General features: G+C 37.9%; 1 protein-coding gene across 2 annotated transcripts in view; it reads right to left on the minus strand.

Moving 5' to 3' along the window:
- Positions 1-25,241, minus strand: part of syne2a (spectrin repeat containing, nuclear envelope 2a) — a 92,678-nt gene that overhangs the window by 57,914 nt on the left and 9,523 nt on the right. Inside the window, exons 3-38 of one of the 2 annotated variants that reach the window (XM_039692602.2) lie at positions 22,720-22,781; positions 21,862-21,957; positions 21,664-21,741; positions 21,465-21,557; positions 20,843-21,033; positions 20,536-20,735; positions 19,689-19,789; positions 19,186-19,299; positions 18,954-19,091; positions 18,216-18,380; positions 18,019-18,131; positions 17,634-17,802; positions 17,065-17,161; positions 16,765-16,958; positions 16,335-16,505; positions 14,924-15,061; positions 14,730-14,831; positions 13,844-14,011; positions 13,600-13,758; positions 11,821-13,512; positions 11,549-11,683; positions 10,545-10,705; positions 9,775-9,853; positions 9,260-9,363; positions 8,715-8,853; positions 8,492-8,643; positions 7,203-7,356; positions 6,343-6,947; positions 5,474-5,629; positions 5,211-5,361; positions 4,923-5,081; positions 3,919-4,086; positions 2,598-2,699; positions 2,247-2,450; positions 1,109-1,555; positions 525-749 (exon numbers count right to left, since the gene is read on the minus strand). In XM_039692602.2, the coding sequence (XP_039548536.2) occupies positions 525-749; positions 1,109-1,555; positions 2,247-2,450; positions 2,598-2,699; positions 3,919-4,086; positions 4,923-5,081; positions 5,211-5,361; positions 5,474-5,629; positions 6,343-6,947; positions 7,203-7,356; positions 8,492-8,643; positions 8,715-8,853; positions 9,260-9,363; positions 9,775-9,853; positions 10,545-10,705; positions 11,549-11,683; positions 11,821-13,512; positions 13,600-13,758; positions 13,844-14,011; positions 14,730-14,831; positions 14,924-15,061; positions 16,335-16,505; positions 16,765-16,958; positions 17,065-17,161; positions 17,634-17,802; positions 18,019-18,131; positions 18,216-18,380; positions 18,954-19,091; positions 19,186-19,299; positions 19,689-19,789; positions 20,536-20,735; positions 20,843-21,033; positions 21,465-21,557; positions 21,664-21,741; positions 21,862-21,957; positions 22,720-22,781 (7,382 nt within the window). Of the gene's footprint in view, positions 1-524; positions 750-1,108; positions 1,556-2,246; positions 2,451-2,597; positions 2,700-3,918; positions 4,087-4,922; positions 5,082-5,210; positions 5,362-5,473; positions 5,630-6,342; positions 6,948-7,202; positions 7,357-8,491; positions 8,644-8,714; positions 8,854-9,259; positions 9,364-9,774; positions 9,854-10,544; positions 10,706-11,548; positions 11,684-11,820; positions 13,513-13,599; positions 13,759-13,843; positions 14,012-14,729; positions 14,832-14,923; positions 15,062-16,334; positions 16,506-16,764; positions 16,959-17,064; positions 17,162-17,633; positions 17,803-18,018; positions 18,132-18,215; positions 18,381-18,953; positions 19,092-19,185; positions 19,300-19,688; positions 19,790-20,535; positions 20,736-20,842; positions 21,034-21,464; positions 21,558-21,663; positions 21,742-21,861; positions 21,958-22,719; positions 22,782-25,241 lie in introns of those variants that run through there. The other variant, XM_089118562.1, reaches the window with a different exon arrangement.

Raw genomic sequence — 25,241 nt, forward strand, 5'->3', positions numbered from 1 at the left:
AAAAAGCCTTTTGTGTGTAGTAAATGGTGTCTAGGCGATGCAGAGGCGTGCACGCTGTTACGATCATGTCATTTTTGCTATGTGGGGACAAATGTGAGACAATCAGCTGTTAGTGCAACTCACAACCGAACCGCTAGATGTCGCTAAAAAATACACACTGCACCTTTAAATAATTTCTGTAATCATTTACTTATCCTCATGTAGTTCCAAACTTGTATGGTTTTCTTTCTTCTGCAGAACACAAAAAGATAATTTGAAAAATATATATTTTTTTGTACATACAATGATGAAAGTCAGTGAGGTCCAATGATTTTTTTGGAGCACACTTACATTCATTGTATAGACAAAAAAGTTGAAACATTCTTCAAAATATCTTATTTTGTTTTCTGCAGAAGAAAGATATTCATACAGGTTTGGGACGATATAAATAAGGCAACTGATAATTATACTCGGAAAGAAATATACCATTACTGCTTGTAACTTTTCTTTTTTAAATTCCTGTGCTAAAGTGACATAACACTAACCTGAACTGAATGGAGTTCCTCTGTGGATACTCCAGGCTGCTGAGGCTCATTGCATTGTATAGAACTATGAACTGGATCCCGTTCCCAAATCCCCAGGGCTGATGCCTTTCCTAACAGAGTCTGAAGGTCCTGGGAGACAGCAGCCTGACCCTCTGGAGTACAGCTTGTCTGCAGGACTTCCGACAGTTTCTTAACCTTCAGAGGGTTTCTTTCAACTTCCACAGCCTACCAAAAAATCACCAAGTTAGTCTTATTACATTAGATGCCTGGACTAATCAATTAGTAGACTAAAACTGATTAAATACTGAAAAGTAAAATAAAGAAAAAATGCTGACTATTTTTTTATTGTCAAAAATAAAATCAAGCAAATAGAAATCAAGTCTCAGTAGCCCAGATAATTTCAGCTGTTCAAAACGAAATTTCGTTTAGTGCATTGGATGTTCCTTGTATTATGACAAACTAAAATGGAATTTGAATTGCTGTTAACAGTCAGTGCGTAACTCTTACTACAGTAGTAACTAAGAAACAAAGTTCTCAAAACAAAATATGTTCCCAATAAAACAGACGAAAGACAAGAAAATTACCTGTACAGCAGTGAGTCCCTCCTCAAGTGTGACCTGTCTGTTTTCATCCTCAGAAATCTGAAATTCCCCCTTGAGATACAGTTCACTGGCCCAGCTGCAGGCCTGCTCTTTGTCCTTCAACTCAAGATGAGCATCTTGTCCCTTCCCTTCATGTTTCTCTTCCTCTGTTTTACCATTAGATTCAGACTGTAACTCAGGTGCAGTATATTCAGTTTTTTTAATCTGAGGTTTGATGTGCTTAGGGTCTTGAGCCATCTTGGGGTTCATTGCTTGCTCTCTCTTCTCTATGACCAGCTCTCTGGCCATGCAGATGCTTTCTTGAAGGTGAGCTCCATCTTCAGCCAGTGCCTGGAGGTTTTCTAGACCTGCAATGCTGGCCAGAAGATCTATCTGCTGTAGTAACGCATCTGCCTGCTCGGTCTCTGTTTGCAGCTGCTCCAATAAGCCCTGTCAGTTGAAATTGTTACATTAAAGGATTAGCACATAAAAAAATGGGAGTAAACTACTAATTGAAAGTTTCAACTCATGTCGTTCCAAACCCATAAGACTTCCGTTCATCTATGGAACACAAATGAAGATCTTTTTGATGAAATCCAAAAGCTTTCTGTCCCCTCCATTGTCAGCTGCGCAACTACAGTACCACTGCGCAAGAACCAATGAGGGTTGTTCTTTTGCATTAAGCAGGTTTGTTGAGCTTTTCACTGATCAGTGTTTATATGTGAATAAAAGCCTGTGAAACTATTTTTTGTGTCTCTTGTTTCTCTTCAGAAAATCTGGACTAAACCGCTCAATTCATGTGGATTAATATTAGAAATCTCTCAGATTTCATTAAAAATATCTTCATTTGTGTTCCGAAAATGAACAAAAGTCTTACTGGTACAGTATGGAACGACATGAAGATGAGTAATTGATGACAGAATTATGTATTTGAACTAACCCTATAACCCTGTCACTCACAAAACATCACAGCAATTGCAAAACACAACCATCCAATGGTCCAATCATTTCCTCATGGACAAAATCCTATTTTTTTTTCTTGTTAAAGAAGGGTTTTCACTTTCACTATATATGCCACAATAGGGAAGAAAAGACTATCACAACTTCAATTTCATGTTGACTTTAAAATATAAACGTTCACCTGGATGATGTTGAGGGCATGTGGACTTTCAGGTGTGGTCAGTGTGCTCAGAGCATTTGTAATAGTTTGGATGGAGGACAGGCGATCTGTGATATCAGACGCCACCTGGCCTTTGGCAGCAACCAGCTGTCTGAAAACATCACTGGTCTCAGAAAAGAGCTCCATCACCTCTGCCATCTTCTTCCTCATCTGGCTCTCAATCACCTAAAAATGAATTTGATGAGGAGCAATGATGAGCAATGATGGTGGTTAATACATGTGGAACTTGACACATTACAGCATTCTTAAATAAAAATGTCATTAAGTGAATAAATTAGCATTGTGAAAGGATCCTGGTCTGGCGAAAATCACCTGAAGCTCAAGTGGGAACTCATGACTCTGCAGCAGCTCCTGGATCTCTGAAGATCTGCGATGGAAATGTTCAATGTTCTCCTCTTGAACCTTCAGCTCATCCTGTACAACATAATAATAATAAAACATCACAAAAGGAGGGGCTGTATTAAAAGATACACAACTGTTCAAATATTTGGAGTCAGTAAGATAAAGAAAAAAATATTTCATGCTAATTATGGCAAAATGATCTTTTTAAGAAAAATTATCTATTTTAATATAATTTAACATATAATTTATTCCTGTGATGCAAAGCTGAATTTTCAGCTTCATTACTCTTCATTACTCTCCAGTCTTCAGTGTCACATGATCCTTCAGATATCATTGTAATATGCTGATTTGGTGCTCTAGAAATATTTACTATCATCAGAGCTGAAAACAGTAAAAGTGTTTATCTTTATGGAAACAGTTTCAGGATACTTTGAAGAATAAAAAAGTTCAAAAGAACAAAATTTATTTGAAATAGAAATATTTAACATTAAAAATGGCCTTATAGTCACATTTAATTAATTTATTAAAACCATGCTGAATAAAAATATTATTAAAAAAAAAAAAAAAAAACATTTTGAATTTAAAAAAATTATGTAAATTTCAAGCCTGGATCCCAGCCTGAACCCCGCCCATAACATTTTTTGGTCGGGAAGTTCGGTCTGGACTCGATCCATTGAGGAATCATAAGGCTTGTTTGAGATGAGCAAAATCTGTGCAGAACCGATCACCGGTGATCAGCGCGAGATGCATGCCAGTTAGAAATGTGTCCGAGTGCGGTCCGCCTTGCTCTGATGTCATGCTTACACATGTCAAAAAACTCTCGCGACCACAAGGTGCACGTGTCGAATTCTGCAGTTGTGCGGAGATGCTCTCCCATGGAGGACCAAGTAAAAGAATGCGTGCGTGCAGTTGAGTTCTGTTGACAAGTAGCGTGCTCAACATAGTCCCTTACTGGGTTGCTCTGATTGGTTGTAGGTCTATACAATTGAGTGCAGAGTTGTTTTATTTTTCCTGGTTTGGTTAAGACATGTCTCATAATCAAAGCCCTATGGAGCAGAATCAGACTCACATTCTGACTAGAATATGAATATGACGAAGGCTAGTATTTTTACCATCATGTTTACTTTTTCCATAAAAGTTCACTTGATGACAAGTTATAAGATATAATGATACCTATTTTGTTTAATTTTTCATTTAAAGTTACATCTAAAATATTTAACGTTGGTTTCAAATTCTAAAATAAGTGTATCTGAAAGTCATTCCTAAAGTTGTCAGCTGACAAAGGTTTTACCTGCATTGCAGACACGTCAAGTTCCGTATGAAAGGGGTGTGTCTGAGCAAGTGTCATCAGTTTTTGGGTGCTCCAGGCCTCTACCTCTGCAGCCAATAGAAGGAGTTTTTCCCAAAGAGAAAACCCAGCTTGAAGGTTGTCCAGATGACAGTCTGTTTTCTCAGTGACCTGAAATAAGAGCATTTGCAACAGAATATTATTAGAGAAAAAGAGAGAGCACATGTACAGTATGTGAAGAGATGAGTCCTGCAAGGACTTCAGGTGAACTCTGAATCAACATGCACCAAAGCGAAATTTTCTAGATTGGAATCATCATGTTCACAGCTTGTAATAATTACTTCAATTAGTTAATTGTTTTTTCCTTACATTTATATATGATGTTAGCTAACTGGGTGATTTGTATACATACTGTACATTTCTGAATTACATTACTTGGACAGTCACCGCTGATAACAGATAACTATGAGGCCCTGTTTACAGCTGGTATTAACATACATTTTGGATGTTTGGATCACAAGTGGATAACGCTAAATACAGATGTAAGCGGGGTCTAAAACGTTTTGAGCTTGTCCACTCACCATTCCTTATTTCTAACACAACACCGGCATGGTGTTGCGGCTATCAGAACAGAAACGAAAGCTGCTGTTCTCCGTGTATTTTTCAGTCATCTACAGGTGCGTTTGAATGTAAGTTGCTCATTAGATCGAAATATTAAAAAACAAAAAAAAACATACATTTACCCGCCCACAGACCCTCCCCTCGAAGAAATCAGGACAAAAGTGATTGAAAGTGGACAAAAGAGACGTATTGAAACACCAGGTGTAAACAGGTATGTGTCTGCTTCGTCTACTTGTGATCCAATCGACAAAAATGCATCTTAATACTAGGTGTCAACAATGTAGACACGCACATTTTCTGTAAAGCTGCTTTGAAACAATATGTATAGTGAAACTCATTGAACAAATCTGAACTGAAATTAATTGAATATTATTGAGGGCACCTACATCAAGCCAGCGGTCCATGAGGGTGTCAGCCTCACTCTCAAATGGGGCATCTACACAATCAGGGATCTTTCTCATCAGAGACTGTAGCTGTCTGCACACAGCCCTGAACTCCTCCACCCCGTCCCCGAGACCACTGAGATCTGACTTTATACTGGTCACCTAGAGACACACAAAATATAGAAATTCATTTATACTACTAAATTCAACTAAATGATGTAGTTAATATTGCCATCTGCTGTTCAGTAAGAATGGAAGCCCTGTACCCAGGACTTTCCAAAAGCCCTGTACCTTGATGATCAGGAGCTGTAAGTTATCTTTGCCCATGTAGTAGGCCTGATCACAGATAGTCTGCTCTGCTCTCTGTAAAGTGCTGCCCAATCGATTTCGGCAGCTCTGGAACTTCTTAAGTAGTTCAGTCAGAGAGACGCATTGCTCAAGACTGAAATAGAAGCATGAAACAAATGTGTCCAGTTAGCAATATGGTCTAATTCCATCAGTGTAACGGCATTTAACAAAGAGTTTTCCTATAAATCACAGGCATTTCTCGCCACCTTTCTGTGACTGCTCTGTGTGCGTTTTCCCATTCTGCCTGCAGCTCGCTGAGGCCTGTGTCTGAGGTGCTCGTCTGTGCACATGTTTCTCTCAGATCCTCAATCTCTGCGCGTAGTGCAACCAGTTTACTCTCCATGTCTGTCAGGAAGCGCAACCTGAAAAAGAGAGAGACACTGAGACTTATCATCTACTTTATTGTAATGCATTGATATAAGAGAGAAAATAAAAAAAATCTCTCAAGTCATTTCACATTTTTCTTAACTCTCTGAAACAGATCAAGTGCAAGTGTTACTGTGAGAAAGAAGTCACTTAATTGTATTTACATTGATATTTTTCATAATTAATTGTCTTCATGTCTATATATTGTAGTGATAGTTTATTTAAATTATATTTTAGATTATTTTAATATAGTATATTACAAATAGCATAACTAGGACATTTTTTTTTATTAGAGTATAAACTATGCTTTAAAATATATTATGCAAAACAAAGAAAATGTAAGTCCTGATTTATTTTATTATTATATTGCATTTTTTGTATTGTGTATTACAATTGTAATTTTAATTAACAAAACTCCTTGTTTAACATTACATAAATTCAATTAAATTAAATCAAAATGATTACTTTAGAAATATTGTGTAAAACAAAGAAAAAAAAACAGTACCGTTGTATTTTATTGCGTTTTATTTTAGATTTTATTTTCTATCTTGCAATTGTTATTTTATTTAACATGACTAGCACCTTTTCAAATTTAATTTAAATTTAAATTCAACTTCATTTAATAATTTTCACAATCTTGTATGCAAGAATGCAAAACTTGAAAAAAAAAAAAAATCAGAAACAAAAGAAACAGTCAAATTTTGTTCACCTGTGCTGTAGTGCAGGAAGTGTGGGCTCTTTGAGCCCATGTCTTTCCAGTGTCGTCAGTACCTCCCTCAGGGTGACCTGCAGGCCCATCCTCTTCCTTCCAAACACTCTCTGCTCTCCCTTTTTCCTTCCTTTCCCACCTCTTTCAGGTCGCCTCGGCCCTACAGCCATTTTTGTCTCAACTTCTTCTGCATGCAGAGCCAAAGATGACACCATCTCATGACAGCTGCCTGGTTTATCATTCAAAGTTACTCCCATACCGGCATCATCTAGAAGTCGGTCTAGCTGAACCGATTCCTCCCTGGCCTGTTGAAGGCTTTGCTGGATGGAGACTAAGCTGTAGCTGCGGTCTGAAGTGCTGCGAGCTGTAGTAAGGTTGTCATTCACCTGGTGGAGTTGGAAAAGGAGGTTCTCGAGGGCCACAAGTGCCGATTCACTCTTTCGCAGACATTGTCTTTGCTTCTCCAGGCATTTTGTGCGGTCGTGGAGAGTTTGCTGCAGAGGTAGACTGGCTTGGAGCTCAATGTGACTCAGATCAGCTGCGTCACTAAGTGAACCATCACTCTTAAGCAGAAACAGCTCTTTCTCAATACTTTCATCAAGACGCTGAACAAATAACAAAGAGGTCACAATGAGTTTGAACATGCAAATTTTAAAGTACATTACACAAAGATTTCAAATGTCCTATTTTCATAGGAAAGTCTAGCATTTTAGATGTCTTCCACGTGTGATGATGTGAACAGTAGATGTTCTACAATAGGATTTAAAATACACAACTACCTCTGAAAAATATATGCCAGCTGGAGGTGAGAAAAACATTTAGATGTACAAGTGTCTGCAAGCATGAACATTAAATTGTACCTTTAGGTCTTCATGTAGATTTATGGCATCAGCGACTGCAAAGTTTCTAATATTCAGAGGTTTCTGACTGATCAGTTTGAGCTGATCGGAAATCAGTCTGATCTGTATGTCAGTTGACTCCAGCAGCTTTACTGCAGTTTCAAGGGACTTCACCCTGAACAACATAAAAAATAACATTATTATTGTGCCACTTATAGTTAACAGTATCTCTGGTCCACAACCTAGTGAGCTCCCTTGCAGTATCCCATAAGTGATAGATTTGGACCTGCTTTACTGTACATAGACAACAGCTCTGTAAGCCAGACAAATAGAGAGATAGATCAATAGATCATAAGAGACTTGACAAAAGATTTCAATAAATATGTATTATTTTTATTTACTGTAAACTATTTTTAAAAATGCTTTTCAGACATGAATGACAAATGTTGACAAAACTGTTTAACATTGATAATGATAAGAAATGTTTCTTCAGCACCAAATCAGCATGTCCGAATGATTTCCGTAGGATCATGTGACACTGAAGACTGTAACGACTGAAGTAATTCTTGCTTTATCACAAGAATAAGTTACATTAAAATATATTAAAAAATATAAAACATTTATTTTGAATTGAAGAACCAAATTGAACAAATAAATGCAGCCTTGGCTAATATAAGAAACTTCTTTCAAAAACATTGAACTGTAGTTTATGAGCCAGATTTACTAACAGCTTGTGCCAGCGGAAACCTTCTTTTGGTATTAAAAAACAACTGTCAGGATTTACTAACGACACGCAGTATAAGCAGCACTGGAAAGGATTGTACACGGTTATTGTTAAGGCTGACCTTACATATTGCATATGTATTTGTAGGAGTTTTCCTTTCAGACGCAAAATGTATGGGAGGAGAGTATCCAAATGAATCAAGCCAGGTGATTTACTAAGGTTTGACCTTAATTTACTGGCATTTGCGCCATTATTTACCGCCCCCAAAAAAGCATGTCTTAAACCTAATGTAAAGTAGACTGTGTTGGTCATTATGGAAATTATCCGGCAGCGTCTGCGTACCGTTCTTTAATTTGTCAGTAGATCAAGGGCACAACTTTCCACTCCCACCGGCACATTTATGGGATTGCACTCTCACTAATATTCCCTGTTAGGGAATCTGGCTCTTAGAGTGATGCCTTTGGCCAAAAGAACAAATCTTAGCAGGCAGGATAATTTAATTGTTTAATTTGAAACAAACCTAAACAGATTTTTAGGTTTAGGCAGCTCACCGGGTTTTGAAAGAGACCACGTGCACATGTCTTACCTGGCCTGAATGCACATCTGCTGTCCCCTCCACTGTTGAAGAAGCTGAGCTCTCTCCTGCTCCATGTTACAGCCATCCTCCATATGCTGATAGCTCTGGGAATACTGAAGCTCAAACTCACACCACAGAGCCTCTGTCTGGTCCTTCAGAGCCTAAATGAGTACAGCAGCCATTTGTATACAAAATGCACCCTATATGCAGGAAAGTGGTGCGTGAGACTTACCAGTAGGTGCTTGATTTGACTTCTCAGTGAGTCAGCAGAGATACTGGAGCTGCTGCCGGGGCTGATGGGAAACTCTGATTCCAGCTGCTGACTGTTGTCCAGCAACTTCTGATGGAGGACTGACTGTGCAGCAAAGTAACTAGAAAAAAAAAACATGCATATGATTAGTTCAGCTATTCAAATAAACCATAAATAAATATAAAATACTTGTAAAGATAATTTTTTTTAAAAAATAAAAAATGTGTTATTTATATAAACAAATATTTTAAATTAAATTATTTATGTACTTAATAATTTACCATAAATAAATATAAAATACTTGTAAAGATAATTTTTAAAAAAAAATTAAAATGTGTTATTTATATAAACAAATATTTTAAATTAAATTATTTATGTACTTAATAATACTTAATCATTATGAGCATTTTAAAATGCAGCAGCATATAAGCTACATATATATATATATATATATATATATATATATAGTTCCATATCCAAATATATACTTCTTTAAACAACTTTAAGGCAGTGACAAAAGGGCTTACCTGCTCTTAGATTGAGTAACCCTCTCTTCCTGTGGTGAACAGGGGTGAATGATGGTTCTCTCTGGTATCTGTTTAATCTCCACAATGTTGGTCTGGACAACAGCCTGAAAGAGAACGACCACAGTCAGAGTCATTACAAGTAGGGTCAAACGGCCGCAGAACAAGCAAATACACCTTTCAGCAGCCCAAACCAATCTTAGCAGATTAACTCCTCTGAGCTGTCCATGTGCTTAAGAAGGTCAACAACATCCAATCAGAGCTGAGACGTTCTCACAAGGTTTAGCTCCATGTTTGGCTACAAGCAAACTTGACCATGCCAAGAAAACGTGCCATGTTAACACCAGGCAGATATAATGCTAAAACAGATGCTTTAGTTTCTGTTAGTGTAAAGTCATGTTGGTTTGAGTGACTGAGAGGAAAAAAAATACTCTTAAAGAAATATTGCACTGATCAAAAAGAGATAAAACAGTCATGTCGCACACACAGACAGACATGCAACACATGAGCACGTGTACCTGTGAGTGGACGAGGCTTAGGTCATCTAGCAGTAAAGTCTCTCTCAGCAGGACACAATCCTTGACTGCTCCCCCCCTGCTGAGAACACACATGCACACTTAGCAGACTTTTATTATATAAAGCTAATTATAATTATAGTTTATATACATACAATGACTAAGTATGTACAGTACACAAACATAGAAATACTTAAGAGCCCACATAAGTTAGTGTAGTCTGGCTATAAGAAAGGCCAGAGTTTGAAGAAGACATACACTACCGTCCAAATGTGGGGTCAATTGAATTTGTCAAAGAAGCCTCTTATGCTCACCAAGGCTGTGTATTAGATCCAAATTCAGCAAAAACAGTAATTTTTTGAAATATGATTAGAATTTAAGATCACTATTTTAACATATTTTAAAATGTAAGTTATTCCTCTGATGACAAAGCTGAATTGTATGCAGCCATAGTCTTCAGTGTCTCATGAGAAATCATTATAATATGCTGAGCTGGTGAAATTAGCACTGCTAAAAAAAATAAAGTTATGCAACTTAAATCTTTAGTAACATTATAAATGTATTTACTGTCACTTTAATAAATGTAATGCATTCTTGCTAAAATTCTTCCTGATAATTTAACAAATATTTGCATTAAATATAGAAAGTATTTTTTAAATATAAGTATTTAGTATATGTTTATATACTGTACTAGAAAATATATTATTAATATAATATGACGACATTTAAAACTTTTCAGTATATAAAATAAAAATTTTCCCTCCATTTCTCACCTGTCTTGGCAGTCTGCGCGATTCTGAATGATCTCCACTCTCTTTGTGTCTGTCCTCGGGTGGTCAGTGCTGAGAAGAACACTCTCTGCAGGCTGCAGACTCTCTTTAAATCTTCTTAAGACTTCCAGATGCACTGAATGCTCGGATGCTCTGGCACACTCCTGAGGTTTGAACCCAGACCTTTCATTAATTTAATACTTACAAACTCTTCCACAATAATGATATAATATATAATGATGGTATATTAAAATGTACAATAAAATCTATTTGTATCTATACAGATGGATTATAACGATAAATATAAAAACTTTGACTACAACTGTTGTCTGGTATAGTGTACAACTACATTTCAGATAATATGTGTTAATATTCCAGTATAAGTATCTAGATCAGGTCAAATGAGTCCTCTTTGTGGTGCATATATAATGGCCATTTTCGAAAGAATGCTGAAAAGGCTTGCTAACTTGACTAACTGGTTAGAGAACAAAGGTATATAGATGAAAGGAAAACATATAACTGTCTATATCAACCTGCCCTAATAAGCATGCAGTCAATAAATGATCCCTTTTACAATAAATCAATCCTTGATGATTTAACCATTATAAAATGAGAAAGGTTTAAAAAAAATATTGAATAAGGTTTAATAGCTAATTTGGATGTAATGCATTTCGCTTACTTGCAGAGGCATGTAGATTAAGGTATGTGTTAGCTGCATGCACTGTATTATACTGCTTAAATAACATACACAAAGGATGTTAATTTAATAAATTATGCTGGGACATGGCTACATAAGAGTTATGGTGGCATTGGCCACCCCGGAGAAGGGTCAGGCTGCAGACTTGCAAGTGATGTCACTGACAGAGGAAGTGCAGGTGACTGAGAGTGCAAGTCGGAAAGTGCAGGGGCAAGTCTGCAGCCAGATCCTATTGGCCACCCAGACTGCCGGCTGGTTCACCAAGTGTCAGAATATACCAATGGTTTAGAAATAAATAAACTACCCTTACCTCCCATTGGGCCCTGGCTGACTGAGACAAGAGGTCCATCTCTTTGAGCTGGGCATCAGAACAGAAATCCCCCATTCCTTTCACGGCTTCTAGAAACATCTCCAACACTGCAGGCCTCAGAAGACGTGATATTGCCTATAGAACAAATAGACATTAGCAGACATTAAGACATGTGTGAATGTGTTTTGGCCAACCATATGCTTTATTTTTTAAATCATTATTTGATTGCAAATAATTATTGGATTGAAAATTCACAAGATTTTGAAACTCGCCTGTTTTTTCTTGGATTGTTGTTTAGATTTGTCTCTGGTACTGATTACAGTGATGACATCCTGTATGTGTTCATGCAGATGCTGTTTGGCTTTATCCAGTCTGCTCCTGGCTAAAGCCTGAGCTCTGGCATATACCTCGTTTCGTACTGGGACATAAGGAACACCTTGAGCCTCTGATGGCTGTGAAAAGCTGTGACTTTTGGCTAAAACTATTGGTCTCTGGTCTTGGGTTGTCACTGAGGTCTGAGTTTGCCATTTTGTTGGTGAACAAAGGTGCTGTTCGATTGGTGTTCGTAGTTGAGTCACTGTAACCGGTGTATCCAAACAAGTGCTTGGAAAGGATACAGGTGAGGATGGAGACTGGGTTTGTGATGGCTCATTGGGCTGGGGAAAGCTGAGGCTTCTGGCAAGAACCCTTTCTCTTTTGTATGGGGATGCGAAAGAGGTTTGAATAGCAGATGATTTAGGCAAAATGCTTTGGCTGAAATTAGCTGAAGATGTCGACTGAAGAATTTCTGATGGTTCAATGCCACTGGTTTGTCCCAAGTTCGTATAGATTACTTGAAGGTCTGTTGATCCAAAACCACTGGTTTGGCTTGAGTCTGTGGAGATAACCTGGAGAGTCCCTGAGGGTCCAAAGCCACTGGTTTGGCTTGATTCTGCAGAGATAACCTGGAAAGGGCCTGATGGTCCAAAGCCACTGGTTTGGCTTGATTCTGCAGAGATAACCTGGAGAGGGCCTGAGCGTCCAAAGCCACTGGTTTGGCTTGATTCTGCAGAGATAACCTGGAAAGGGCCTGATGGTCCAAAGCCACTGGTTTGGCTTGATTCTGTAGGGATAACCTGGAAAGGGCCTGACGGTCCAAAGCCACTGGTTTGGCTTGATTCTACAGAGATAACCTTGAGAGGGCCTAAGGGTCCAAAGCCACTGGTTTGGCTTGATTCTGGAGAGATAACCTGGAGAGGCCCTGAGGGTTCAAAGCCACTGGTTTGGCTTGATTCTACAGAGATAACCTGGAAAGGGCCTGAGGGTCCAAAGCCACTGGTTTGGCTTGATACTGCAGAGATAACCTGGAGAGGTCCTAAGGGTCCAAAGCCACTGGTTTGGCTTGATACTGCAGAGGTAACCTGGAGAGGCCCTAAGGGTTCGAAGCCACTGGTTTGGCTTGAGTCTGCAGAGATAACCTTGAGAGGGCCTGAGGGTCCAAACCCACTGTTTTGGCTTGACTTTACTGAGATATCTTGGAGGTTTGATGGTCCAAAACTACTGGTTTTGCTCGAGTCTACAGAGATAAGATGAACTTCAGCCTGTTTCATTTGAACCTTCCTGACAACAACAGATGAAAGCAAAGGCTGTTTTACCTCTGCTTGCTGTACTTGGTATATATCTTTCCAATGGTCACTGGGAGATTTATCGTGAAGCTGAGGAAGAACCTGGGGATGTAAACCACTGGTGGCTTCCAATTCTGACAGCAGCTGAGAGGAATGATGTTCTTGGATTTGAGGATCTACTGGACTCTCTAAAGAAAGTTTGCTGCTTTTTGAGAATGCCTGATCCAAATTGTCTTGAAAGGTTTCAGTTTGGGATTCAAGCTGAGAATGTGCATGGACAAAAACCTTGGTTGCCGGCTGTTGACCTTCAGGCTGTTTTTCACGCTTCACTCCACGAGAACTGAGCATCTCAGTAACCTCCTAACAGACATAGAGGAAGTTGTGAGATTTTACAACATCATGATTTCAAACATTCCCGAACTGATAGTGGTCTGCAAAGAAATGCACCTGACAGTGAGAGACAGTCCGTTTCAGTCGGTCTTGTAGGGCTGATGTGCTAAGGTAAGGTAAGGAGGATTTATTTTGCACCGATGTCACAAGCACCAGCAGGTCCTCACCTTCTGTCACCACTTGTCCTTCCAATTGTAGACCTCTAGAGATCAGTGCCTGCAATGGGAATCAAAAGAGAAGACAAATGTGAAATCTCAATCTGATCAACCAAATGAACTTAAGAATAGTTGATTCTGCTCACTTTAGTCCTTAGATGTGCCCCCTTATGCTGCCTTTCTTTTAGGAGCTGCCAGACCTCTTGGGCCTCTGAGCTCCAGTTTTCAAGCTCAGCCAGCCTGCCTTCGAGCAGAGAGGCCGCTCTCTGGAGTCCCTCGCACACCTGATCCACCCGGTTCAAAGTTTCCAATGTCTACACAGAAATATGTCCACAGATTAGCTCAGTTCCTAGTTGAAAAGAACTACTCTCATTACAGACACAGAGTATTTTAAAAGGATAGTTAATCCAAAATTATACAGTACATTCCGTCATTGTTTATCCATTTGTTTACCCACCTTGACGATAACTAATATGTGTTCATATTACAAATATATAAAAAATGTAAATAATCAAGCACCAGTAATTATCTGGTTGACCTTCAACATAGAAGTCAGCATTGCACCTTAACTCTGGTTGCCACCCATCGAAAAATGAAAGAAAAAAGGACATTGAGTCAGTGTGTAGCTACTAATGTCATACAAAATCCTGTCAGAGAAGATTTATTTTACTGAAAGGTTTATTTGATAATTTTTTTATTATTATTTACTATATTCTATAGATATTGTGATAATTTTGTTTTCCTAATTCTTTTGGCCACGATAATCATTTAGTTAAAATTCAAATAAATAGACATGTACAAGTCATGTACAAATGTCTGATGAACTGTTTTCTTGTAAAGAAAAAAAAGAGAAAAAAATGATTAAAAAAATTATTGATGAAGGTTCTTTAAAATGTTATTTATGTGTTCATGTTTATGTGGTCTAAGGTCAAGTAAATAATGGCAATATCATTTTATATTTGAGTGAACTATTGTTCATCTACAACACATCTAATATGTTTAACCTGAACACTGGACAGAATATAGGCTAACCTCTGGGAGAGTTTGTCTGAGTTTCTGAATAGTTTCCTCTTTGCAGTCGGGAGATGGAGATAAAGAGTGCAAATCAAACTGGGAAATCTTCTTAGTTATGCCCTGAGTAAAGGATAAAACAAGCATATAAAAATTAAGAAAGACAAACAAAGCAATTAAGAAGCACTATAGCTAGGACAGAAAGATCATTATACCTGTAGTTTTTTCCTGTAAATACGTAGAGGTGCAGATGACACAGCCACAGTCTCTCTAAGCATCCAGCCAGCTTCCTGCATTAGGCCCTGAGCAGCTTGAACACCAAGGACTGCACAGATGGGCTGAGCAGCCACTGTCTGAAAACATGCCATTAAAAAAATTGCATAAGCCCTTCATTGTTAAACAAGAATATATATTTAAAATATCAACAACCATAATATTTTCAATGGTGTAGAATGTTAAAAGATAAAGAACAAAACGCATACACATGCTTTGATTATCAGTAAGGACAAATGATGAAATAGAACAGAAAGCCCCTGTGTTTTTGAAACATAATTGAGTAATACACTGACAAGCTTAACATTAGTCTAAGAGAGTGAAAAATAGTTTGTAAAGATCCACCAACAAGTTGTGCAACTTACAGGATAAGAAAAGGCTGGGTCTTGGAGGTTTAAAGACAAAACTCTTTACTCAGTCCAGTAGAACAAGTTTTAATTGAAAAATCCCTGATCCAAAATAAATTTTTTGCCACACCTTCTAGCGAATGAATTTGCCTACGGAATAACCACTGGCTCTGCACCCCTATATCTAAACTCAATAATTCAGCTTGCATTCTACAAGTGAATGATGCCTTGTGGTGTCACAAAATTCCTTGAAAATCCACTTCCTTGCTGCTGGAATAACCTACCTATTCCACCCAAGCAGCTTTGCAGTCTTCAGTCATTTTCCAGCTAAAGACGCATCTTTTCTATCAACACAAACAATTTCTATTCTATTTCTATATAACAACTTAGTATGTGTACTGTGCTAGACGATCTGGGACTCGTCAGAGCACTTAAAACAGTGTAACAGGAAATACTTAAAGGATAAATGATATACAGTTGCTCTTTTTTGGTACAACTGCTTCTATTGTTCTCTTATTGTTGTCACTTTGGACAAAAGAGTTTGCTAAATTATTCACAGCCATTAATATTTCCTACCAACTATGACATTTTATTTTGTATTATTTTCATCTTTGACGTTAAGATAATTTAGCTTTTTTTCTTAAATAATTGTGAGAAACAATGCAGCCCATTGTGTCATCATGTTTTGTAGCTGCTAATTCAAAAATGTTCTTTTGTTATCATACCCAAATTATATTCTTAAATTGGTGTTGTAAAGTAAGAAATCTTGTGAATAGCCACGTGACACTGTGTGTTAATTTTTTTTAATGGAAACGGCAGATAAATTCATAGTAAGCTTTCCACTAAAATGTTGGTTTCGAAGTTCAGGTTGCGAGAGATAGTGTATTATGTTGCAGAAACTGCTTTATTTCTTTGTCAAAGACAACTTTTACTCATATTTTGGTGCTTGGTAAGTGTTATTTTAGACCCTGCTGAAAACTAGAGGGGCCTGTCTTTACAAACTCACAAACTTGGTCCTTTTTATGAAGTCAGCCCACTGCATGTTGAGTCTGCGGAGCTCTTCAATCAGAGACTGGCTGGTCGAGGCGTCACTCATCTCAATGAGAAAGTTTCCCAACTCGTTCAACTGTGCTTGATGTGAACTCCACTCATTCAGGCTGGCGGAAAAATGCTTCGGCTGGATTATGAAAGAGATCACAAGATGAATGATAAATTAACCTCTGGAAAAAAGCAACCATGAACAAAAATCATGTCCAAACCTAAACTACCACCCTTATGAGTTGAACCAAACAATCCTAGCAAAGCTAAATACCATTTGCTTTAATATTTTGGTATCTAATTGAAAGACATCAATACATTTTAAACACAGCTTAGGTGTCTAAATATTTTTGTGGCCACTGAATACTTTTTATCTTTTTTAATGACAAATGCTGTACCTCTTTCCCCTGAGCCTGTGATTGGCCCTCCTGCCCCAGCCAGACCTGTAATAGATAGAGGCAGTCTTTGTAGGACTCCCACGCAGCCAGCACACGCTCCATGGTGGATTTGACAACTTCTGCAGCTTCTACACTGACACCTGTTTCACTATCAGCCTCTTTTACTTCCCTGTTTACCACAGGTGAATCGTCTGCTAAAAAAGAAAGAGAAGAGAGGGAAAATCAGACATAAGCAACAGGAAGCAGCCAACGACTTTCATTAAACCAAAGTATAACAGAACTTCATCAACACAATCTTACCCAAAGCTGCTTTGCTTGTATAACTGACTGCTGTGTCCTTCAACTTATGAAGTGCTTCCTTCAACATCCACACCAGGCCTCGCCTGTCAACAGTGTCCTAATTGGACATATACACATTGCTTACAAGTCAAGTAATTAAAGAACATAAAGTGCTGTAGGAATGAGTCCTAAAATCCAGAAAAAATTCATCATTTTAGCACATACGGTTCATTCATCCTACTGTACCAGTGGGTTTTTTAATTGGATTTTCATTAAATGCTTGAAAGGTCTGTGGTGAACACAAGCAAAGCTATAACACAAGCTAACGAAATACATCAGTAATAGTCCGCTTGAGATTTTTTCAAAGCTTTTAAATACTTTGAAAAAGGTTGTCAGGGACATTAAACATCATCAGGCGAACAGGAAAACTACTCTACAAAGGAGATGTGGGAAGTTTAGTGGTGGTGATTTTTAAGTTGGCGACTGGTGTAGTTATAGTCTAACTTTAGATTTTTACTTTTGACAACTGTATTTAGGCTTCAAAATACATTTAAAAAATACTGAAGGGAAACCCATAAATGGTCACATACATGCCAATCCTGTAGCAGAGAGTGCACAGACTCCTGTGAGCCGTAAGGTCCTCTCCACAAGCTCAGCTTAGACTTCAACTGTCCCAGTAGGTCAAGAACATAGTGCATCTGCTCTCTGTATTGTAGCTTGATGCCGTGGTATTTGGCTGTCACTCTGGCACTGGTGAAACTAACAGAGAGAATAAGGAACATTAGCAAGGAACCTAGATTTCTGAAGAGGACAACATGAGAAAAAATGAAGGATGGCCCTGCTGAAAAGATCTTCTTAGATCAGTAAACTGTGCTGTTTTGGTCAGCCTGATAGGGACACCATAATACCATGTTCAAAACACAACATATGCTGGTCTTTTCAGCAGGGAGGACTAAATAGATATTGTTTTCCAACCGTCTCTTGATTTCCTCAAGCTTCTCGATTGGAACTTGAGGACAGCCATTCTCATCTGTGTTACAGTAGTGATGAAGGGTGTTCAAGTGCTGGCTTAATTCCTCAACCAAGACCTAAAGTAATAGAAAGCATAAAATCAGAGACATGTAATTCAGAAATACACATTAATGCATTTTAATACATGGCAGCACACTGACCTTCAGCTGTTCATGCTTGTGTCTGGCATCTCTGGCAGCAAGAACATGATCTTCTGTTCTCCCGCTGTCTTCAGAGAGCACAGTCTCCATGTGCTGGAGCCACCGACCCAATGTGTTCAGAGGGGCTGGCAAACCAACATCGAGCTCTGTTCTGTACTCTTGTATCTGAGAAAAAAGAAGAAAAAAAAAAGTTTACAAAATAATCTGGCTGTATTTTTACTAGTCCCAACTCAAACAATAAGTGATGCATATTATTTATTTTTTCACACATATATATTAAGGATATATTAGAATTATTTTTCTAATTAAATGTTACAGTACTAAATTTAGATCTAAATAATTTATTAACATTTATATTTATGCATTTACAAACTATCAATGGAGAAACAATTCATCACAGGCCCAAAAATATTTATAGTACACAATGTCAAGTTTATTAGAAAACAAGATTACTGTAGGTTGTCATGTTTCTTTAATTTTTAAAGTTTTAATTTATTTTTCATTTAATGTTTTAGGTTACTTTAAAGGTTACTTTAATTACATTAATCATCTTTTTTTGTTTTAAACTAAAGCAAATAAAGTCATACTACTATATGTGTTTTGTCCATGACAGCTTTAAATTCATAAAACTCTTGCAGGAAAAAATGGTATAAGGTGATTTGTTGGTAATTTCGAACAAATCAGAACTGTCACAGTTTCAATATGTATTTGGAGACATATTTAATCATCAGAATTTACCTTCTCCTCCATTGTGTCCCAGGCCTTCCTCAGTGCCATTTGCTCCTCACTGGGTTTAGTGCAGCGTCTCATTGCACTAATCACTGGAATAACTGGGCGTCGCTGATCATAATATGTTCCCACAAAGTTCTGAAATGCCTTGTACAAAAGACAAGTCACTCATTCAAGGCTATTCATAAGACTTGTGTTTTACATAAGGAAGTGATGATTTATGATTTAACATTCAGCATACCTGATGCCTTTTAGCATATCCTTCCCCCACTGTGGAGGCCCATGTCTCCAGTAATTCCTGATAGGCTTGCTGAAGCCAGCATTTCATCTCTCTGGCTTTTTGATTGGGTGAAGCCTGAGGGCAGGGCAAGGAAACAGAACCGAATCAGAGATCAATTAAAAATCAGAAAACATGCTGAAACAAGACAGGCTGACTCTGGAATGATAATGAGGAGGAATTCACAAGCAATCTGTGATGCCTATACCTGGTGCAGTGGGGAGGCCAGTACAGCAGGAGTGAAGTATTTAGGGAGGTTGACAGGAGATAAGCATGTGGGAAAGAGCAGAGTTTGGAGCTGCATCCAACCAGGAGGGGTGACAGAGTAAGAGGAAGCAAAGTTGGAGGGCCATAAGGAAGGCCAGTTGGTTTAGAAAGAAACAAAAAAAGTGAATATACAGTATAAAGAGAGACAGACCAGCAAAAGCACAGACCTGGCTGGGACTGGGAGATTCAGTTGGCCTCACCTCAAAACCATCATCAGCTAAGGGCAAATCATTGGAGTACTGCAGGAACTGAGCAATGTATGTCATGATGGACTTCTCATCAGGGTTACTGACATCAATGTCTGAGAAGAGATTTTAAAAGTGCATAAACTTTCAAAAACCATAAAGAAGCATTTAACTTTTTTTAACATGAACACCATTCCAGGGATTTTTCAAACTTCTTAATATGATGATACCTACCTATATTTAGGTATTGGGGGGTGCTTTTATACAGTCTTTATAATTAAGTAAATTATTAAAATATACACAGCTTTTCCAGAAGTGACTTTTTCTAGGAAATCACTTTTAAAATTAGGCTACCTCATTCAGCATATTCAGGTTTTTCAAGCGAGTCGTTGAGAGGGTAAATTAATTTAGAAAATATTGCTTATTTTAAATAGTTTTGTTTTGTTTTGTCTTGTCTTGAATTTCATATTGAGGCCACCTTAGAAGTGTAAACCACAGAATTACAATAAAAAAAAAAAGAATTGCTAAAAAAAGGTCTCTCTTTTTTTAGGTTTCTCCAGATCTGTAATTGTTTTTTTTTTTACTTAAATAGCTTCTGACCAGTCTTTAGAAAGAAGAATGAAACTAAATACATACAAACATTTATTACATTTAATCAATGCCTTTTTTCCCTTTCAAATTTCTCACAGATCCACATTCATTCCCATTGCTGACTCCAGTTTGAAACTACATACTTCACAGCAGACTATTATCCAACAGCCAATGCAAAGTGTGGACTCGAAGGAGGGAAGCAAGGACTGAGGGTGGCATTTGGGGCTGGGACAAACTGGGATGCTGCTAGTTTTACAGTAATAGTGTTCACCTTCTGGCTCAAGTAGTCTGGGAATTCCAAGCTCCTTCTCAGCAAGGTGAAATGCTTTCTCCAGGTTTTCCAGGTGGCTGCTGGTCTGGGCTTGGGAGAGATCCACCAGGTCAGGTCTAAGGGAGCAGAGAATGGCCAGGAACACTTCACCACTCTTCCAGCTGGACTTAAAGTCCCTCACACTGGCTGAACAACCAACTCTGGAGAAAGAATATATTTAGAGAAACAATTGAAGTGGCCATCATATAGATTAAGCAATTTGACCAAACTTTTAAGTGCTTGAAATCATTAGCTAGATGAAGCTCACTTTTGGCACTGGTCCCGAACCCACAGGAGCAAAGCCTTCTTAGCAGACAGACGGAAGCGGTTGTGGAGCGGTGATGCTCCTCGAGGAACAGGACTACTGCCTGGAGAACCAGTAAAAGAATCTAGACTGGACAGAGAGTCCAGGGAGGATGAACGGGATCCATACGAGAGAGTGCTGGCTAGCTCCTCTATCTGTAATGAGGAGAAGTGAGCATGTTTAATACAGATGCATTGGCAAAAAGCAAACAAGAAGATTTATTTTCAGGAAAACATTCACACGAAGGATCATCATGCAGTAGATATTGGATCACTTTTTATAAAAATATGCATATAATATACATCATTATACAATACATGTCTTTGCTGTATTGCTTTGGTCGTTGCTGTTGTGTCTACTTGCCTTTCCACTATGTAAAGCGACCTTGGGTTTGAGAATGGTGCTATATAAAATAAACTTAATATTATTATTATCTCAAATCTCAAAAATTTCAGCCCCTCTCTAAACTCAAGTAAATGACTTAAAGTAAACAATGAAAAAAAAAAAAAAAAAAAACAGCTCAAGGCAAAGCAAGATGCATGTATATATGATATGCATGTTTTTGTCTCTTCATTGTGATACGCACATGACAGTGCAGGATGATGGTCCATATCAGACCCAGAATGATGGAAGGTTTCCCCTCGATGATGTCTGGGATGTTTATGTTCACCAGCTTGATCTATGAGAACATAAACGGCTGTTTATGCCATTTGTAAATAAATCTTAATGTCCAAACAGATGGAAAATAATCATTAGTCATGTGAGAATCACAAAAACCCTCTTACAGATTTATTCTTCAAGAAGTTCAAAGCGGTCTCAACGTTGCCTCTCTGCTGAAACACACCATGACCCCGCTCACACTTCTACAAAGAAACAAACAAACTCCATTGTACGCTAATCAGGACTACATTCAAATGATTCGCTGTAAGTAACTACCTTCTTGGATGAATCTCAGTGTTATGACAGTGATATTTAGCACTCACCATGCGTTGACCGCTCATCACCTCCAGTAGGTCAAGTAGTCGAGTCCCATCTCGAAGATCCGAGAACAGATCCTGGACAGCGGTTGGAGGGCTCCTCTGAAACATACATCAGCATTTTATCTGAAAGTTTTGATAGTGTTCACATGGCAATACATCAAGCATTTCTGATGTCAAACTATGATGGCAGACGTACAAATATAATAAAATAAAGAGCAAGGATTAAAAAAAATGTAGAAAACATTTATATCATTTTACTAATTAAATATTATTTATTTATTATTGAATTCATTAATTTTAAATGGTTAGTATTTAAAAGGTGAAGTGTATAATATTTTCCATGTTAAAATATAATAATCCATAATAATTAATTCAATATGATCGTTATATATTTTTTTTTTTGGCACTGTTTTGTTATGAATGCAAGTGCAAACTGACTGACAACAGTGCTGATGCTTCTGTTGCAGAAGACTGATGTTGAACTCAAAAAAGTAGCAGTTTGGGAATGTTAATCTGATGTAAAATGATGCAACAGTCTGTAGCTGTAGCTGCAGATCACTGGAGATCTCCACAGGTTATCACTTGCAGGAGGATTAGGGCACCAGTGTTTAAAAAACGGCCAAGAGGCAACGGATGGGCTACATTGCTCATGTTACAGCCTGTTGAAGTGCACCGCTGCTGAGCGGTAAGCTATAAATAAATCAAGCTCCTTGCCATATGCAAAGCTCAAAGGCAGACGGAGCAGAAAAGACCTTCCGTACTGACCAGTGACTCAGCGATTCAGCCACTGCCTCAGTTTAACCTGATAAGACTCCACAGTCAGAGTCATTCACGTAAGTTATGAGTTGTTCTTGGGTTTACCTTGGAGAGCTGTGCATTGATCCAGTTAGTGAACGTCCTCTTCTGAATCTGCTCCTGTTCCACTGTAAAAAAATATACATAACATCAGAAATTATTTATTCTTGGGGCAATGCAATGTATGATTCAGGCAAATCAGGCTTTAAGTTGTGGTGGCAGAAAGGCAAACAGAAAGGATCTACCGCATCCTCCCATGGCACTGTTAAGTCTATCAGTTGAACAATGTGTGCTGATCCAGACCACAAAACAATATCTGGTCGTAGGTTAGTGGTGGCAATCTCAGGTTGAAAAATAAGCCGTTGATCAAGATCAGCCAGCATCTTCCAGTCCCTAGCAGCTTCCAGTTGTCCTGGGCGAGAATTGGTGTCAACACCTTTTTACTCTCCTGGGCGGAGGAATATTGTTTTCTGTGTGCAATGTTTTGCTAGAACAGGTGGCAACTTATTGGAAGCTTATCAATCTGTGTTTATAGCAAGCGAAACACCTGATTGCCATACACTGGAAAAGTACCTCTCCATCTTTATCACTCTGGATCAAAGAATTGTCTTTTTGTATAGCAATGGAAAGACTGACTTAATCAATCAAACAAAAAAAAGCACATTTTACAGGATTTGGGACTCCTTTCTTCATTTTCTAGAACAGAATGGAATGACTCTTGAGTAATATTAAATGTGATCCAGAGTTTATATATATATATATATATATATATATATATATATATATATATATATGTGTGTGTGTGTGTGTGTGTGTGTGTGTGTGTGTGTAAATATACTTTTATGGCTCTCTTGTCGGGGTAGGGAGGGTGTTTTTTTCTTTCTTTTTATAAAAATCCTGTATTGTACATGTATTGTAAAATAAAATAGAAATATGCTTGAAAGAAATCAAAGTAATACTCCAAGGCACTCAAATTGTCTATACAAAAGTTAAAAACTTTTCCACACCCTGACGAAGGCATAAGCCGCAACGTGTAGGTGTATCGGTCACCAATTTTATGGACAAAAGCCATGATCTAATAAAGGCTTTTTGACTTACACAATTCGAGAACCTTGGAGTATTACTTTGATTTCAAGCATAATTATCCAAAGCAACCAAAAAGCACCGAGATTTTACACCTTGTGCAGCACTTCAATTGCATTTTCTGCTGTGATAAAATAAAAATATGTTCGCCAAGCTCGCACATTGAAAAACAGTGTGTGTGTAGAAATCAGTTTGAGTACATAAGCATAAATAGAATACATGCATGCAAAAATATGTACACATCTTGCCAGAGAACAGCGTTGGGGCTTTCTGGTTTATAGCACATAAAAAACACAGCATGTCTTAATACATAACTACTGTATTTATAAGCAGAGAACATTGCATGACAACTGGAAACCTGGCACGACTTACCGATCTCTGAGCCACCAACAGGCTCCACCTCAAACAAGGCTTTGAGAGACACCATATTCCTTCATTTCTGTATGAAATGTTCCTTCTTAAGTGTTTCCCTGAAGGCGCTCAGTCGGCTCAACCACCCACCCAACACGTTTGTATTTAATTTTAACTTCTTCCCATGCTATTAAAGGTAGACTGGCCCATTCCCTAAATATGATATATATATATATATATATATATCAGATACGGGTAATTTCATATATGCTATTTGTGCAGAAGCAGTATTTCTTAAATGCTCACTGCAGCGTATATCGGTATATGCATCGGCAGTATCAAGTTCCTGTACTTGCTCTGCAGCAGCAGCAATAATCTACAACAACAGCAGCAATAATCATCAGCAAATACATTAACATTGTCATATCCATAACCTTTAAAAATCTTCAGAGAGTTGTCAACATGATAGCCTATAAGGATTTAGTCTCAGAACTCATTCAACATTCATAAAATCTGTTAGTTAGAACTAACTCAAACTGCCAACTTGTTGAAAGTAATTTGCTCATTTTTATTCAAATGACATAAAGTGTCATTGCACTAAAAAGATAAACGCGTGATGTCACTCAAACATGATTTCAGACAAACTGTCGTCATAGCAAACATTCGGCTGCCTGGAAACCATGCCCCAGTGGGCAGAGACTGTCTGAACTGAGTCAAGCAAACACTGCAATGGTTTTTATTGACAGAAATACTAACACACGACACAAACAGCTGTTAAAGTGCAAAAGGAAATGAAAGTAGAGACAAGAACATCAGGTTCAAATGTCTTCAAGGGGATTTTGCTTCATGAAACAGCTAGGCTACAGTTAAACCGTGGAAAGGTGGTAAATGAATAATCATTCAGAAAAAAATAACAAAGAAGAAAACATACAAGCTTATTGTTCTCACAATTGATGTCTGAGATGTTAAATATGAAAAGCTGACAGACAAGGAGATTATTTTTGCAACAGGTTTCATGGAGCAGAACTTACATACTTTAACTCTAAAGTTAGTGTACTCACTATAATGTTTATTCAAGGTGGTAATCAACAGGTTTTGGAAAAAGGAATACAAGTTTGTTTTTTTTAGCATTTTAGACCGCCGGTCATGTTGGT

The sequence above is a fragment of the Pimephales promelas genome, chromosome 13 (assembly GCF_988280905.1).
Source record: "Pimephales promelas chromosome 13, fPimPro1.hap1.1, whole genome shotgun sequence".
Lineage (NCBI taxonomy): Eukaryota > Metazoa > Chordata > Actinopteri > Cypriniformes > Leuciscidae > Pimephales > Pimephales promelas.